Source organism: Rattus norvegicus, chromosome 7 (genome assembly GCF_036323735.1).
Source record: "Rattus norvegicus strain BN/NHsdMcwi chromosome 7, GRCr8, whole genome shotgun sequence".
NCBI lineage: Eukaryota > Metazoa > Chordata > Mammalia > Rodentia > Muridae > Rattus > Rattus norvegicus.
In genome coordinates, this window is record NC_086025.1 from 58,307,431 (window position 1) to 58,323,185 (window position 15,755).

General features: G+C 46.6%; 2 protein-coding genes across 3 annotated transcripts in view; both read right to left on the reverse strand.

Annotated features, from left to right (window-relative positions):
• Msrb3 (methionine sulfoxide reductase B3) overlaps window positions 1–4,029 on the reverse strand; it is a 122,633-nt gene extending 118,604 nt beyond the window's left edge. The window contains exon 1 of one of the 2 annotated variants that reach the window (XM_063264243.1): window positions 3,283–4,029. In XM_063264243.1, the coding sequence (XP_063120313.1) occupies window positions 3,283–3,487 (205 nt within the window). In that variant the 5' untranslated portion in view covers window positions 3,488–4,029. The remainder of the gene's footprint in view (window positions 1–3,282) is intronic. The other variant, NM_001398959.1, reaches the window with a different exon arrangement.
• The window catches only part of Lemd3 (LEM domain containing 3), an 88,930-nt gene that overhangs the window by 6,875 nt on the left and 66,300 nt on the right, over window positions 1–15,755 (reverse strand). Inside the window, exon 13 of the transcript XR_005486725.2 lies at window positions 9,421–9,504. The gene's annotated coding sequence lies outside the window, so the exon portion shown is untranslated. The remainder of the gene's footprint in view (window positions 1–9,420; window positions 9,505–15,755) is intronic.

Sequence of the window (15,755 nt, forward strand, 5' to 3'; positions counted from 1 at the left end):
CGATCATAGCCCTGGGCCCTAATAAGGTCCGTCTGTGCTTGGCTTCCAATGGTCTCCCAGTGCATCCCTTTACTCCTTCCTCCCTTCCTTTTGACTAAAAGCTCAAAACTCCTAGTTTGGTTTATTTCTACTTCAGGTTTATTTCCATCTCTTGAAACAAATGGTAATCAAAACCTTCCACAAAGTCAGCTGACTCATAGCTGTTCTAGTTTTTTCTCCTACATTCTCTTAAAGGCTTCAAAAGGAGATTTCAGACTGTTGGGCAATGGACTATACTAACAGGGATCAAGGGCCATAGGGAAGAGCATCTTACAAGAATGAATTGCGCCAGGGTTGGGGATTTAGCTCAGTGGTAGAGCGCTTGCCTAGGAAGCGCAAGGCCCTGGGTTCGGTCCCCAGCTCCGAAAAAAAAGAACCAAAAAAAAAAAAAAAAGAATGAATTGCGCCCAAGAAAGAGAAGATAACGGGCATTCAGGGTAAAGCCATGAGATCTGTGTCAGCCATAAGAAACTCTAATGAAGCACCAATTAAATAGCTGTTCACGTTCCTATCCAAAGGCGAGCTAACTGTAAAGACATCGACTGGGAGATGGGACTGAGTCTTCCCAGAGGCAGGATTCTTTGGAAGGTTCCCCAGGCTTTGAGGGCAGGAAGTCCTGCGCGAACTCTGATGATATCTCCCCAGACCCAAATACCAAAACCACGTTATCGGATGGTGTCAGAGGCTTCAGTTTACCTACGAAGGCGCAGGCGGACATTTGCCAGTGGCAGAGCAGCGCTCTCTGAAAGCACAGGCCTGGATTTTAAATGCGCTCCATTCAGGTCTGTACTTTCTGTGAGACAATTCTGAGGCAGATGGCTCCCCCGAGGCTGAAGCCACGCCCACTGGGCCCAACTACCTGGAGACCAGTTTAACACGTGGAGTGAGTCAAAGATGACTGAAGGAGTGAAGTGGGTGGCTCTGCGGGGTAACGCAAACAGAAGCTGTACTAGAGAAGCCAGCGGTTGGAAGGTATTTACAGAATTAAGCAGCTAAACTTTGGAACCAAATTCATCAGCCAAATCCCCAGCCACAATATGTGTGTGTGTGTGTGTGTGTGTGTGTGTGTATGATTCAAAAATAAAAGGGCTCTGACTAGATTATGATGGAACTCAAAAGCATTTACTAACTGCTTTCTGATGGCTTAAAATAATCTGTGTTTGCTTGCAAAGTGAAAAATAACCAGAAAAACTGATGGGTCCTAATTTGGGATAGATTTTAGTTGTCTTTTTCTTTTTTCTGACAGTCTGACAACCAAACCTCAGCTGGCCTGGAACTTGCGAACTTGCTATCCAAATGAGACTGACCTCAGTCTCACAGAAATCTGCTGGCCTCTGTTTTCTGTGTGCTTCGATGGAAGGATGTCCCACCATGCTCCCTGTCTTATCACCTTAGTGAAAGAGCAAGGACTTCTGACCAGATAGTTCCAACATTGTAGCCGGACTACTGGAGCGAATGACTTTAAAAGTGCTTTGATTGGAAACTAAATGACGCTGTGTGCTGCAACCTTGGCAGACAGGCAGTTTAGGCACTGTGACAAAAATCTAGATGGCAAAGAGCTACTGAGTTCCATACAAAAAATTCCAGATGGCCACATAGGGAACTATTAAAAGCATCAGAAGTTCGACTACCAGGTAGGAACAGAGTTTTAGAACTATGTTTAAAGAGTCCAAATATAAACTTGGTGTTTGAACTTACTGGCGAGAGGCCATGGCACCGTTGATTTTGGTCTTCAAAGGCTGCTTGACCACAGACATCAAGTAAGTCCACCTCTCTCTCTCTCTCTCTCTCTCTCTCTCTCTCTCTCTCTCTCTCTCACACACACACACACACACACACACACACACACACACACACACACACACATCATGTGCTCCCTTCAGCACAATCTGTTCCTTAGCATCCCACCCAGCAGGTTTGAGAAATCCATTGATAAACTGTTTCGTCAGAATCGTTGATTCCCAAGAAGGAGAGTTACAAAGCAGCTCCAGGATTAGGAGTCTCTTTAAAGGAGGGTTCTTTCCCAAGAACAAGGTTCAGATACAAACACAAAACTGCTGTCACTGCTAATGTGAGCACTTTTGATCTGCCCACTGTGTACATTTAACTATGTGCCATTGGTTCTGAGAAACCACTTCGGAAACTCTAACCCTGACACTCTTTCCTGGGTAACATTTTCTACATTAAAGTATCTTTAAAACCTTCTTTGTCTTTCATGCTGCACAGTGTGTAGTCAACTGTCAATTAACACGTCAGTCCTGACTAGCCAAACCTCATTTCGACAGTTCAGTCTATGGATGGGCATCGACCACTTAACACCTCTCACGTAATCCCAGTTTCTGATGATTATAACGTTTCTGCCTTGCCAGACAAAATGAATCAAGCCTTGATTAGTTTACGCTGTCCAAATTCAGGAGCCCCTGCCACTTAATATTTTCCTTAAAAGTCTCCCCTCTGTAATTGAAATAATTGGTTTTTTGACACTCAATGGAAAAAGGAGAAAGAAAGAAAAAAAAAACCCTCCCTAATACTTTCCATATGATTCAAAGAATATTCTTTTAAATCCTTATTGTTCCCACTTCAGAATTACCACACTTATCGCATAACCTACAAAGGCAGGAACAGTACTTTTTATTGATAGTTTGACTTGAAATAGGCCAGTGGAAAAGTTTAAGGGAAAAAAAAAAGCAAGACGGGGGAGGGGGTTCTCATGCTTGTTTCCACTAGAAAAGAAAAGAAAACCGGTACCTGCTCCCTGGGGTTCTGCTGGTACCTGTCTGGGCCTATGAGCAGCCAGCCCGGTTCCGGGTGCTCCCCTGTCCCCGGGCCTGGCGACGCCTTCCCGGTTCCCACGCCTCGGTCCGTTATCCCCCGGCCTCAGCTGTCGAGAGGTCCGAGAGGGACGCGCCCTCCGAGCTGCAGTCCGCGCCCCCCCCCCTACCCCGCCACCCCGCGGAGCCTCCCCGGGGACTCGCTCGGGGACCGCGGCTCAGGTTCGCGGCGGGGACGGGTAAGGTGTCAGCGCGGCAGGGTACGAGCTCTTTCGCCTGACCTCGTTTTGAGCTGTCCCTCGTTGGTGCGGCGCGTCTCTGGGGTCCGCCCGAGATCTACGGCCGGGGGATGACGCTCGAGGCTGAGGGGCAGCACGAGCGCTCCCGGGACGGGGGTGGGGGTGGGGGCACATTCGGGTCCCAAGCTGACTTGGAGGGTTGGAGGGCGGGATGGGGCGAGGCGGAGACTCACCACGCGGCGTAGTGGCCGCGACCGCAGCTAGGCAGAGGCCGAGGCAGAGCGCGATTGGGCGCGGGAGGGTCCACCGCGCACTCCGGGGAAGAGGAGCCACCGCTGTCCGATCCCTCCTCCCTCCCGGCTCTGGGCGACAGACGGGGCGGCGGGAGGCATGACGGGAAATTCCTGGGCACGGGCGGCAGAGTCCAAATATGAGCATAGCAGACAAGCGAGGGAGGACGGCGGAGCGCGCTGGCTGCGGACGGGGCCCGCTGCCCGGGACGCCAAGGCCGCCAACTCCCGCCTCTGGCGCCGCCTCCACCGCCCCGGGCCAGCCCTGAGGGGACAGCGCTTCCGCGCGTGGGCACCCAGGGCAGAACCTCCTCGCAGCATCCACCCGAAACCCCTACTGTAGGGTCAGGACGCCAGAGCAGAGGACCTAAGGGATGATATGTTGGGGTGGTGGCGCGATGAAAAGTCCGGGCCTGTACCCAAGAGCCTGAGGAGTGCCAGTTAAGGTGTGACATCGGCGCTCCCGATGCCCATAATACAGAGGACCACCGCGCCTGTGTCCTAGGGGTCGCACCTCAGGGGGTCCCCACCACACACACACACCACTACTGTGTGAGCGTGGTGTGGTGTGGTGTGTGTGTGTGTGTGTGTGTGTGTTGTAGTGAGATTCACGAAAAGGGCAGCCCCTGAACTTTTCCTTGAATACCATATATGGAGTCAAAGCAGGCGGAGTGGAAAAGTTTTCACTCCAGCTAAAACTGCTTTACACCAACAATTCTCCTCACCTTTGCTCAATATTCACTCATACAATCTCTCCCCCAGCCCCGACCACTCCCCACCACACACACACACACACACACACACACACACACACACACACTTTTGTATTTATTGCACACTGTCCAAAGAGGAACTTTGAAATGTACTCTAAGGGCACTACCTCTGACAACCAAAATGTCAGCTCCAGATGTTTAATTACAGGCCAAGGGTGTGCATACCTGACTTTTCTTTGGCACTAAACTCTACAATTAATCAGATCCAAATGACCCTTCGTCTCTCAAAACAATGAACGTAATTATGTCTTAATTACTATAATACATATCCACACACACACCCAAACAACTGTTTGACAGGATCTGGCGATGTGGGGCGTCATACAATTACTTCTCCACATATTAAGACGCTGCAGAAGTGATTAATTGATGGCAAACATGGAAGGGGGAAATGTCAAACAGATTTAGAGGGTGGACTATCCCAATGTGAGCTGGAGGGGGGTAATTTGTCCATCACACTGTGCTGGAAAATGCTTTATTTGAAAGTTAGTAAACCTCATTTCCAAACAAACGCAATTCTGGCAAAGTATGAAGGCCCCCAAGCCAAAACACAGTGCATTTGCAATTGGCTGCTTCTAAGACATCCCGTGAATTACACCCGACAGATGGACAGATTTCACTTCATGGATTAGCAGTGATGGTGGGGCTGCGGGCAAACAGCCTAAGCTGTAGTAGAACAAGGAGCTTTAAAGGCCTATTGCTGTCAGGCTGTCCCTGGGACACACAGTGGACAGGCACGGGAAACTTGAGGATCCTCCTCCTCCCTCTCCCCCTCCCCTCCCTGCTGAAGCTTGTGTTACATAAGCAGCGGTTTCTCTCCTCTCTCCCCAGCAACACCCAGCACAGTCCTTTCTCCATAATCCAAACGTCTGAAACAAAAAATGAGAGTGCGGCCATTTATAAACTTTAAGAACCCTACATAAAGGGGGGGAAAGCATGTTTCGAAAGACTGTAGCAATTGTGGCTAAGCTTAAAATATTTCTGTGCAGCTGTGGTAAGAGGCAGAGTTGTGACAAAGGCAACACCACCACAAGGCAACTTAGTGTTCACGTAACGGGGGTGGGGTGGGGGGGTGGGGATGGGGACGGGTGTGCAGGCTTTACCTGTCAACGGTCACTTTAAATGTGTGAATTAAGTACGTCAAGGCTGGAAGAAGAAGGAATAAACTTAATGGGTATAAAGTAAATGGCAGACATGAGGCTAGGTACTTTACACCCGGTGTCTCATTTGAAACCAGAAAAATACCTGTAAAGTTAGTGTTTCTACCTGACTTGCAGTTATGAAGACATAGGCACAGAGCCCATTACACCGGGAGGAGAGATGGTGTTGGAATTCAAGCCCCAATCCACAGTGCGTATACATGTTTTCACAATGTTAACATGGTCTGTTTTATACACACACACACACACACACACACCCTCAAAAGGAGGCGCTTTCAAAGAGGACGTCCCTTGGGTTCTTATGGTTTTAAGTATCTGTCGGGCACTCAGGTTACCTCAGGTACAGGAGGTAAAGACTCACATAGAAACTTGACCGGAGGCTTAGCTGGCTTGCCAGATTATCCCTTCTAGGCCTTGCAGGTGTGGTCCATACTCTGATGGTTTTGCAAAGAGGAAAGGTGCTATCCTCAGACCATCCCATGAGATCTGTAACTTAACCGCCGATGTTCAGTCATATATCCCCACGATGTTTCTCGATGCCTTTTCATCATGGATTTAGTAACAACCATCTTGTTATTTTAAGCATGCTTGATTTGAAGAACAAAAGTCCTAGTGGGAATAATAACACACACACACACACACACACACACAGACATACACTCCCATGTGACAGTGACACACCAGCAAACATTTACATCAGACCAGGCATGTGGGGGACCCAACCAGTTGCTTGCATTAGTTTACACGCCTGCTCTAACTCTACTGAATTTATGTGTTTGAGGTCAGAGTTTGAAAAATATAAAGGAAAAGAAGTAACTCTTGGGCAGCAGAGCCAGGCATGGCTGGCTACAGCTCTAATGCCTCGTGTTGTTTCAGAACACAAGACTAATTTAATTTGCACGACTATAGCTCTTCATCTCTCTGCCTTCCCAGACCTTGCCAGATGTCTCATAATCAAATACCCTACAGGGAGGAACCTCATCCTTCCACCAGTCTTGCAAGAGTCTATGTCACAGAGCACAGAGTAGCCTACAAGGTGCCACCAGAACCAGGCAGCGTCTCTCAGTGGTTTGGCAACAGGTAACCTGAAACGGTCACGTGTGCTACAGAGCAATGTTGGGTGTGCTGAAGAAATTAAGTAGGAAGTGACCGGGCAGCTTGTAATCCCAGCACTCTGGGGACTGAAGCCATAGGTTCAAGGCTGGCCTGGGCTAGACAGCAAGAATCCCTTTCCAAAGCAAACAAACCAAATCATATCTAAGAAAGAAATGATGAAAAATAAAACTAATCAAACAACAACAACAACAAAAACCGCAGGAGAAACTAGAACCAACATTTCCTATCTTTACACAACATCTAAGCTGCATCCTCGCTAATATGCTATTCTCAACTACTTAACAAAACCTCCCAGCCACTGTCCACTTGTGTGTGCACATGCACGTGTGTGTGTGTGTGTGTGTGTGTGTGTGTGTGTGTGTGTGTGTGTGTGTATGTCCTACCCCATGCCCCAGAGAACTGGATGGAAGCCAACTGTGTTGCAAGTGAAGACACAATAGGATTTGTCCGGGCTTCAACTCAATGGCCTTTTACATAGGACCAGTTAGTGATCAGCTGGAGAGGAAGAACAATATTTTTAAGAAGATGTAACATTCCAGGGGAAATTTCTCCAGCTTCTCAGATGCTGGGCTCCTACGTCAGGAAAGACTGTGCTGGCTCTCACTCCTGGTGAAAGCAGAGTTTTATGGAGGTGGAAGTGCACTGAGGTGGGGACACATTGAGCACTGGAGGCAGGCATGGTGCTGGAGAAGGAACTGAGGAGAGAGATCAAGCCACTGGGCCAGGCTTGAAATTCTGAAACCTCAAAGCCCACCCCCAGTAGCACACTTCCTCCAAAAAAGGCCAAACCTATTCCAACAAGGCCATATGTCCTAATCCTTTCAAACGATGCCACTCCCCATGAGCCTACAAGGGCCGTTTTCATTCACACACCATAAAATGTCAACACAGCATTATTATTATTAATCTTTATCATTTCCTACCAGGCTGCAATCAATACAAAACACACTTATCTGATTGGATTTCCCGTCTAAAGTGACTCAGATTTTTTTTCACAGCTCGAGGTCCTCCATTTGTATCTAAAAATGGTCATGTTTAACAATTTTCTAACATATTTTTTAAAGAAGTTTTACTTTTTACAATATATTCAAAATTACTAACAATGACTCCTTTGAACTATTTTAACCTCTTCAAAGTAATCAGAAGCCTGCAGTCATGTTGTTGTAAAATTAAGAAAAATAAAACTGTCTTTTAGCCCCATTAGGTCCAGCGCCACAGTGCCCCAAGATATCTGGCAGATATGTTCATCTCAGTCAGCAAAGCCTCTCACCCGCTCTGCTCCATCCCATATCACACTGCTGATGGCCTCTCTCTGAGCCTGGCAGCAATCTCTCTACCCATCCAGTTCCCAAGGCAGGCTGCCACCATGCCAGACATACACATCCCAACTCCGTGGCGGCCCAGTGTCTCTGCCACCGCACACTCTCTTAAACTCAAATTGTCACAAGAAAGAACACACAACACAGTAACCTCTGACCCAATTGTTAAGATATAACTGCCCACCTAGACACACAAAGCCCTGTACACATCCATCCCTTAAGAACACTCATAACAACCTGTAAATACACAGAGTGGAATCTTAACATCCACCTCCATGTTCTCTCTTCCTCCTGTTTCCTTCTGTTCCAGTCTCCTCCTCTCGAACTTTTCTTCCACCCATCCTTCCTTCTCATCCAATGACAGACCTCGTTCTTCACCTTCACCTGTGTAATGACATCATCCCCCACAGTCATGTTTGAATATTCAAGCTAGTTTGTAATGATTGCTTGTCATCAAAACATATGGTGCGATTAAAAAAAAAACTCCAAAAGAAACGTCCTCTTCCAGTCATCTGCTTATATTTGCTGAATGCTCCCTGATGTACAAAATATACCATAAAAGCAATAAATTGGTCAAATGTTTAGTATGTTAAATAAGAAAAATAAGGCAGGGGAGGCTTGCTAAAAGCATTCGGGAAGGAGGGTTGAAAGGCCCCCAAGAAGTAAGGAACCAAGCTAGGGAATACTGAGAGAGGGGGCTGCCAACCACGAGGCTGCCATGGGCCACCTCAGAAGCACATGCAGACAAGCTGCTTTGCGGTGGGAGGTGGACAGAAAGGTGTGTATGGTAGTGAGGTTCTGGGCGGCTGGCTTTAGGGTCTGAACAACAGTGTAAAGGCAGTGGACGCGGAGATTAAGCTTGTCCTAAGGGTGGGTAGCTATTCCTATGGACCGGTAGTATAATATATAGAGAGTATGTGGTGTACATTTCTCCTTCATAGAAGAATGTACTGGGACGTGTGGAGATCACCCATCCAGCCCAGGGTCCTTTCAGCAGCCAGATGTGGCTAATGGAGGAATTACGTCCACAGTAGCAGCCTTAAGTGTGTAGAACCCGAGAGTCAACTGCAATGGCAGCAAAAAGTGTGGCCATTCTGCCCAGGCCCCTAGCCAGGCCCAGCAGTGCCCCAAGATGAGGAAACAGGGTGGCTCAGGAGGGATGACTGTAGATTAAGGAAGGCTAGATGGGTATTGTCCCATATCCGTGCCACCATTCCCAACACTGGTCTGTGTGGGAAAAAGTGATATTAGCTAATTCTTTTTTTAAATCTCCTCAGCTCCTGAACTCCAAGACCAATTGGCACTTGTTTGGAGTGTATGGTAGTAGGCCCTCGGAGACTGTGCTAACTCTGCTTTTTTTTAAGTTTCATTATTTAATACTGCTGCGTGAAAAAGTTCCTAATGCCAGAAGCAGGTCACCTAAGGTGCCGGCCAGGGAGGAGCTTCCGGTCTGTCACATAACCCAAGTTATTACCACACACCAGAAGTATGCGCTAAGTCCCTCCTGCTGGGGACACCACACGCTTCGGTGTCAGGCCGGGAATGAAATGGAGGTTCCAACCCTCACTGCTGGCCTCTGTGGTCAGGAGGTGCCAGGCAGGCTGATGGGGAAGGGTTGTCACTGACGGGCCTGCTGCCCGAATCAGTTACTTCTGTGTGGCGGTAAAATACCGCGCCCAAAGCAATAGAAGAAAAAGGTCATGTTGGACTCACATTTCCAGAAGGTCCATGATGGCTGAGCAGTGGCAGTCGACAGTCGGTGGTGGGAACAACAGGTGGGGGCTCACATAACCAACTCTGAGGAGGAAAACAAGAGAGCCAACTTGAAATGGCACAGAGCCTTTTGCAGTCTCAAAGCCTGCTCCCAGTGATGCACTTCCCAGTTGGGGATCAAGCATTCAAATGTCAGACTTCTGGGGAACATCCCATCCAAGCCAGAACTATCGACATACCAGGCAAGATGTGCCTGCCGCCGCAATAGTGGCACAGCTGCTGAGGGCACAGCCAGCTGCTTTCTCACTGGAAGATGACGCACTCTAGGAGGGGGACTCATGGCCGGTACTGTAAGTCAGGGCAACTATTTGAAGTGGGAGACCTAAAAGGCTCCAGGGGGGAGAAGCACCTGCTCTTGTTTGCTAAACACATATGACATGCTTGCCAAATTGCCTTCTGTGTTTATGGAGATTGGTGTTCTGCCCGTCGTTTACTGCAGCTGTCAGCCCAGGTCGTGCAGTAGGTAGTGGCTATCATTGCAACACAACTTGTCACATTCCCTGATAAGTATCCTGTAGGACAACAGCTCAGTGTTTACCCATAACTGATTAAATATATGGTGTGTGTGTGTGTGTGTGTGTGTGTGTGTGTGTGTGTGTGTGTGTTAGCCACCAATACTCAATACTCAGGGATCATCATAGAAGACAGGACGGCAGGGAGAATGTTAAGAGCCTCAGGAGGAAGGGATGGAATGTTGCCCTGTTCCCTATTTCTTCCTGAAGACTTTGGAGACTCATTGAGCTGTTGGATCATTGTCTCATACAGCCTAAGCTGGCCTGGAATTTGCTATGCCCCTGAGGATGGCTTCAAACTCCTGATTCTCCTGCCTCTGGCTCCCAACCGTAGGGATACTGACATGTTTTTTTAAACATGTGCGTGCGTGTGCATGTACGTGTGAGTGCGCGCGTGCACGAGTGCAGCCTGTGGTTGCCAGAAACAAGCCTCAAACCCCTGGAGCCAGAGTCTCCGATGACTCTAAGCCTCCTGACGTGGGAGCTGGGAACTGAACCCTGGACCTCTGTAAGAACATTAAGTGATCACCGAGCCGTTCCTGCAGCCACACATGAACATTACACTGTTGCTGGGGAAGAGGACACTCTCTAGCAGAGCTCCCTGCAAGGAGTGCAGGACCACAGATGTCACCATCTGAGTCTGCAGGTCTGCACCCATTCACTCTAGGCTCTGCTTTTCTTGAAGTGTGGCTGCCTTGGAGTCATCCACGTTCCTGTTAACCTCAACAAACTCCTTTGTTCACCAAACTCAATGCAGGAAGAAAAATTCCTTTGGTCTGTCAGTGCTTTATCTGGGATAAGTAGACATTTATTTATTTATTTATTTATTTATTTATTTATTTATTTATTTATTCATGTCTCCCGCAGAAAAGTCAAGTACACCCCGTTTGTTATCTCAGGCTGTCAGGAAAGTTGAGCAATGACCTTGTAAGTGGCAGCATTCTGTTCAAGCTCCCCGGCATGTGACGGTCACGTATGACTTTGCAATGCATGGTACTTTACTGGGATTTCATTTGTGTCTTCATTAATACCCATCCCTTCTGCTCTGTAAGATGCTGGAGGCGAAGTTAAAGAAGGGGACTTTGAAACTACTGATCCCTGAAGAAATCATGGCTGAGGCTGGTTGTGTTTTCCTAAATTGGCCTTTTCTTTGAATAAGCCAATGTTCTTTACATATCTTGAAGATGCTTCTGTAAGAGTTTGATACAGGGGCTGGAGAGGTGGCTCAGCGGTTAAGAGTACTGACTGCTCTTCCAGAGGTCCTGAGTTTAATTCGCAGCAACCACATGGTAGCTCACAGCCATCTGTAACGGGATCTGATGTTTCTGGTGTGTCTGAAGACAGCTACAGTGTACTCAACACACATAAAATAAATTTTAAAAAATCTTTAAACAATTATTTTTAAGAAGTCTGATTCAGATTAAGTTAGACACCCGTGCATATGTGGGTTATAAAAGACAGGAGGCCTAATGATCAGAAGTCACTTTGTGGCTGTAGGTGTGTCTTAGTCAGTAAAATGCCTGTTGTGCAAGCACAAAGGTGAGAGTTCAGATCCCCGGCACCCACATCAGAGCCACATGCAGAGACAGGCACTTGTAACCCTCATGCTGCAGGTAGGAGGGTGGACAGACAGTAAATCTCAAGCTCACAGGGCAGCAAGTCTGGGTGAATCAAGTTTTAAGATCTCGAGGCCCTGTATCAAAAGTAAGGTGGCCACTGATCATGGTTGACAACTGACACTGACTTCTGACCTCTACATATTACACACACACACACACACACACACACACACACACACACACAGAGAGAGAGAGGGGGGGGGGAGATCATACTGTTTGTAGGAGAGAAACGTAAAGAAAAAGGCTTCTAGGAAGCTGGAATGCACTGCAGGCACTGGGGTGATAAGGAGTGTTGGGAAGGCTGCCCAGGTAGGTGATGAAGAAACCAGAGCCTAAAATGTATCAGTGGGGCTAAAAGAACAATAGGAGATACAAAAATATAGTTAGCAGATATCATGTAGAATATGCAAATACGTTTGGATCTTAGGTACAGCAAGTCATTTTGAGCGTGCACATGTCTGCAGTATTGTATGGACAATACTTAAACATCCATGACTTATCTGAAAGCACCCTTAGGTTCCCTTTGTTCTTGTTCGGGTGTCTGCAGTCGTTGAGATTCTCAGTAACTGCACTCCCACACCCCTGTCTGTGTTTCTATTGGGTGAAGTCATTGTTCTCTAAGGACCCATCTATTTTCCAGTCAAGTATATGATTCAGTAATATTATGGCTGTATTCCTTGAGACAGGGTCTTATTATGCCAGATTGGTCTGGAATCATAGGAGTAGCCTTGCCTCAGCTCCCCAGTTCTGGGGTTATAGCTTGGTTCTACTGAAAACCATTTTGATACTGTACTATATGGTCTATGAGGATGTGTGCATTTGTGTTTGTGTGTGTGTATGTGTGTGTGTGTGTGTGCATGTGCACACTCAGTGTATGGGTTAACTAGCAAGGGAATGACTGACCCAATTTGCACTAGAGACACCGACTGGGAAACAAGGATCTGAAGACCTATAGTCTTCTCCATCACCCTTCACTTACACACAGGAAGGTACACAATGTGAGCCAATGACAGGAGGCTCTCTCTTCCTGACCCCAGAGTGAGCAGCCTCAGCCTCCTACTACATACTGTATGGTATATGCAAAAGGTCCAGACTATGAGGCCTTTTCAGTGGTGGTGGTGGTGGTGGTGGTGGTGGTGAAGGAAGAGGAGGAGGAGGAAGGGGGGAGGGGAAGGAGGGGGAGATCGAGGGGGAGGGGAGGAGCCATCACTGAAATCCGAGGGAATCCATTCCATGTGGCAACGTGAACATGCGGGTAGAGCCGACAATAGCAGGGACCTTCAGAAGGCTGACTCTATTTAAAAGCTAGGGACCATGAAAATCTTAAGTGGCACAGGGAAACCCAAACTTCAGGTGTAGAACCCGAATTCCTACCTCTCCTGCTTTATAATTCCACTCTGAAATAAGGTGCAAGACTTGCCAGGACTTGGATGCTGAATGACGCATTAGCAACAGAGAAACTTGGAAACCAACCTAAAGCCTTCCCCATTTTGCAACTCCTCAAAGTACAATCGATGTGTTTAAAAGTGTGCTGGCATTTCAAGTGGGGTTGGCGTGATTATACAGGCTCAAAACTCACAGAGAAAACAGCAGAAGAAAGCCATTGACCACTTACCTTCATACAGACAGGAAGGCACAGTGAAAACAACTGGAAATACGATCTACTCCCAGTGAGGCGTCTCAAGAACACGTGTAATTGTTTCACAGTGATGGGAACCTGTGTCAGAACCAAAGCTCTAACGCATCCCAAGACGCTCAGGAGAAAGAACCCTTAGAGAGGCTTCTGTAATGCTCTAGCTTGAGGGAAAACACCAAAATAACAAAGAGAGAAAGAAAAAGAGAGAAAGAAAGAAAGAGAAAGGGAAAAGAAAGGAAGAAAGGAAGGAAGAAAGAAAATGTCTGTCACATGAGTAAGGTATGCCCAGCTAATTTCATGTTACTTCATGTTAATAAAAAGGAAAAACTATCTATCAGGTATGGATGCCATCAATACAATGAAACAACAATCTCTGAACAACGTCCAACTTGGCCTTGACCATTCCCTCTACAGAGCACCATTTTATGTCCTGCTCTTGTACTGTGGGAAGTAGAGCATCTATTTCAACCTTGCCCCTCCTCCTGCATCAGCATTCACAGAACAAACTGTTTGGGGATGATCTGGTTAACTCTAAGTTGATGTCTCTCAGTCAGATCCTGATACTGTCTGAAAGGCAGAACTATCTGGGCACATTAATATTCTGGGCTCTTTAACAGACAAAGTGACTCAGTTCCCAGCAATTACCCCAGACGACAGACAAGGAACAGTCCACAAAGAATTCTCCTAAAACTCTGGCTTAGATTTACAGCAGTAGTTGCTGCCATTACAGGGGTTCATCATTACATCCAGCTATAAGGATTGATTTTCAATGTCTAGGCATTCATCATTACATCCAGCTCTGAGGGTTGATTTTCAATGTCTTATTTCCAATTGAGAATTTGGGGAGGGGTAAGCTTTGCTCTCTCCTTTCTTTTTCTTTCTTTCTTTTTTTAATGCATTGGTTTCAGATTTCTGTTTGTCTTTTCTTTTTTTTTTTTTAAAGATTTATTTAACGTATATGAGTACACTATAGCTGTCTTCAGACACACCAGAAGAGGGCATCAGATCCCATTACAGATGGTTGTGAGCCACCATGTTGTTGCTGGGATTTGAACTCAGGACCTCTGGAAGAGCAGTCAACGCTCTTAATCGTTGAGCCATCTCTCCGGCACTGCTCTCTCCTTTCGATATAATGCTCACAACAGAGCTGGGAAGGATTAATAAAGAAAAACACATCAAAATCTAAGACTCAACTTTCCTAGCCTTTCTAAGACACACAACTCACTTAGAATCCAAATAGTGAAGTCAAAACGGAAACTCCCATCTCAGTTGTTAGTGATGAACGCCATGAGCTGGGCTCTGCAGCAGACTGTTAGTACACTGAGCTCTACATGCACTCAATGCTAGGATTACCAGAGTCTTCAGAAGGTAGTCATTTTCTTTAAGGTTGTGTCAAATCTTAGATAACTAGGATATCAAATTTATCAGAATACACTTTTACTATTCCACGTAGTCAGGAACTTATGAATCTGATCTCAGAGTGTGGTGCGTATTTACTGTATGAAGAGCTGGGACCTGGGAGGGTTTAGCAGTTCAGAGCACTCACTGCTTTTTCTAGCACCCAATCAGGCGGCTTCCGAACACCTGTGGCTCCCACCCCACGCCCTCTTTTGGCCTGCATGAGCGCCCACACCCATGTAGCAGAAACACACACAAACATACCAAACATGCAACTTTAATAAGAGCATTCCAGAACCTATGTTATCCTGAATATAATAAAAATACACAAATGTCTGTAAACATGTTAATTATTTATGCAGTATTTCTCCCATGAATATCTACAAGTGAGAAGGCTTGATCTAATGACAAGTATATATTGAACTAACATTAGGGAAAACCAAGAAAAGAAGTTTTGGACATTTCGTGTAACTAAGGAAGAGCAGAAAAAGCAAATGGACTTATTCATTACCAGGTTACAGGCCGTCGTCCCTGCCTAGTTACTGCCGGGGTCTCTCACGGCCATTACTCTTTGTTGTCTCCTGGGAGCCAACAGCACACAACTTAGCCACCAAGTCACAAGGTACGCATCCTGTGAAATGAACTTAAGACTGCTTGATGAAAAGATTATGCCAGCACTGTGTTCGTAACAACTTGCCAATAACACAGAACCGACTACACACCCACCTTCAAGATGTTATGTTTCCCACCAGCATGCACAACCGGAGGTCCACTATTGTGGGGCCAGATCCCTTCTAAATACTGATGCTGCCCTAGTTCACTGCCCGTAATTCTTGAAAACCGCTGTACTTGGCTTCTGATCGAGATGTTGTTATACTGGGGAGGGAATTTAAATTTTGATTGTTGTACCTTTTTTTTGAGGTTTTAGATATTTTAGAGAAAACAGTAAAATGAAGAAACAATAGAAAAGTATAGTGTTCCAAAGCTAAATAAAATAATCTACAAGTAACAGAGGTGGATCAGGAGCCTTGATGTTCTCCCAGAGGACCGGGAGGGGATAGACATAAATAAAAATATTTTAAAAAATTTTAAAGGGTCCTGTAAAAGAGA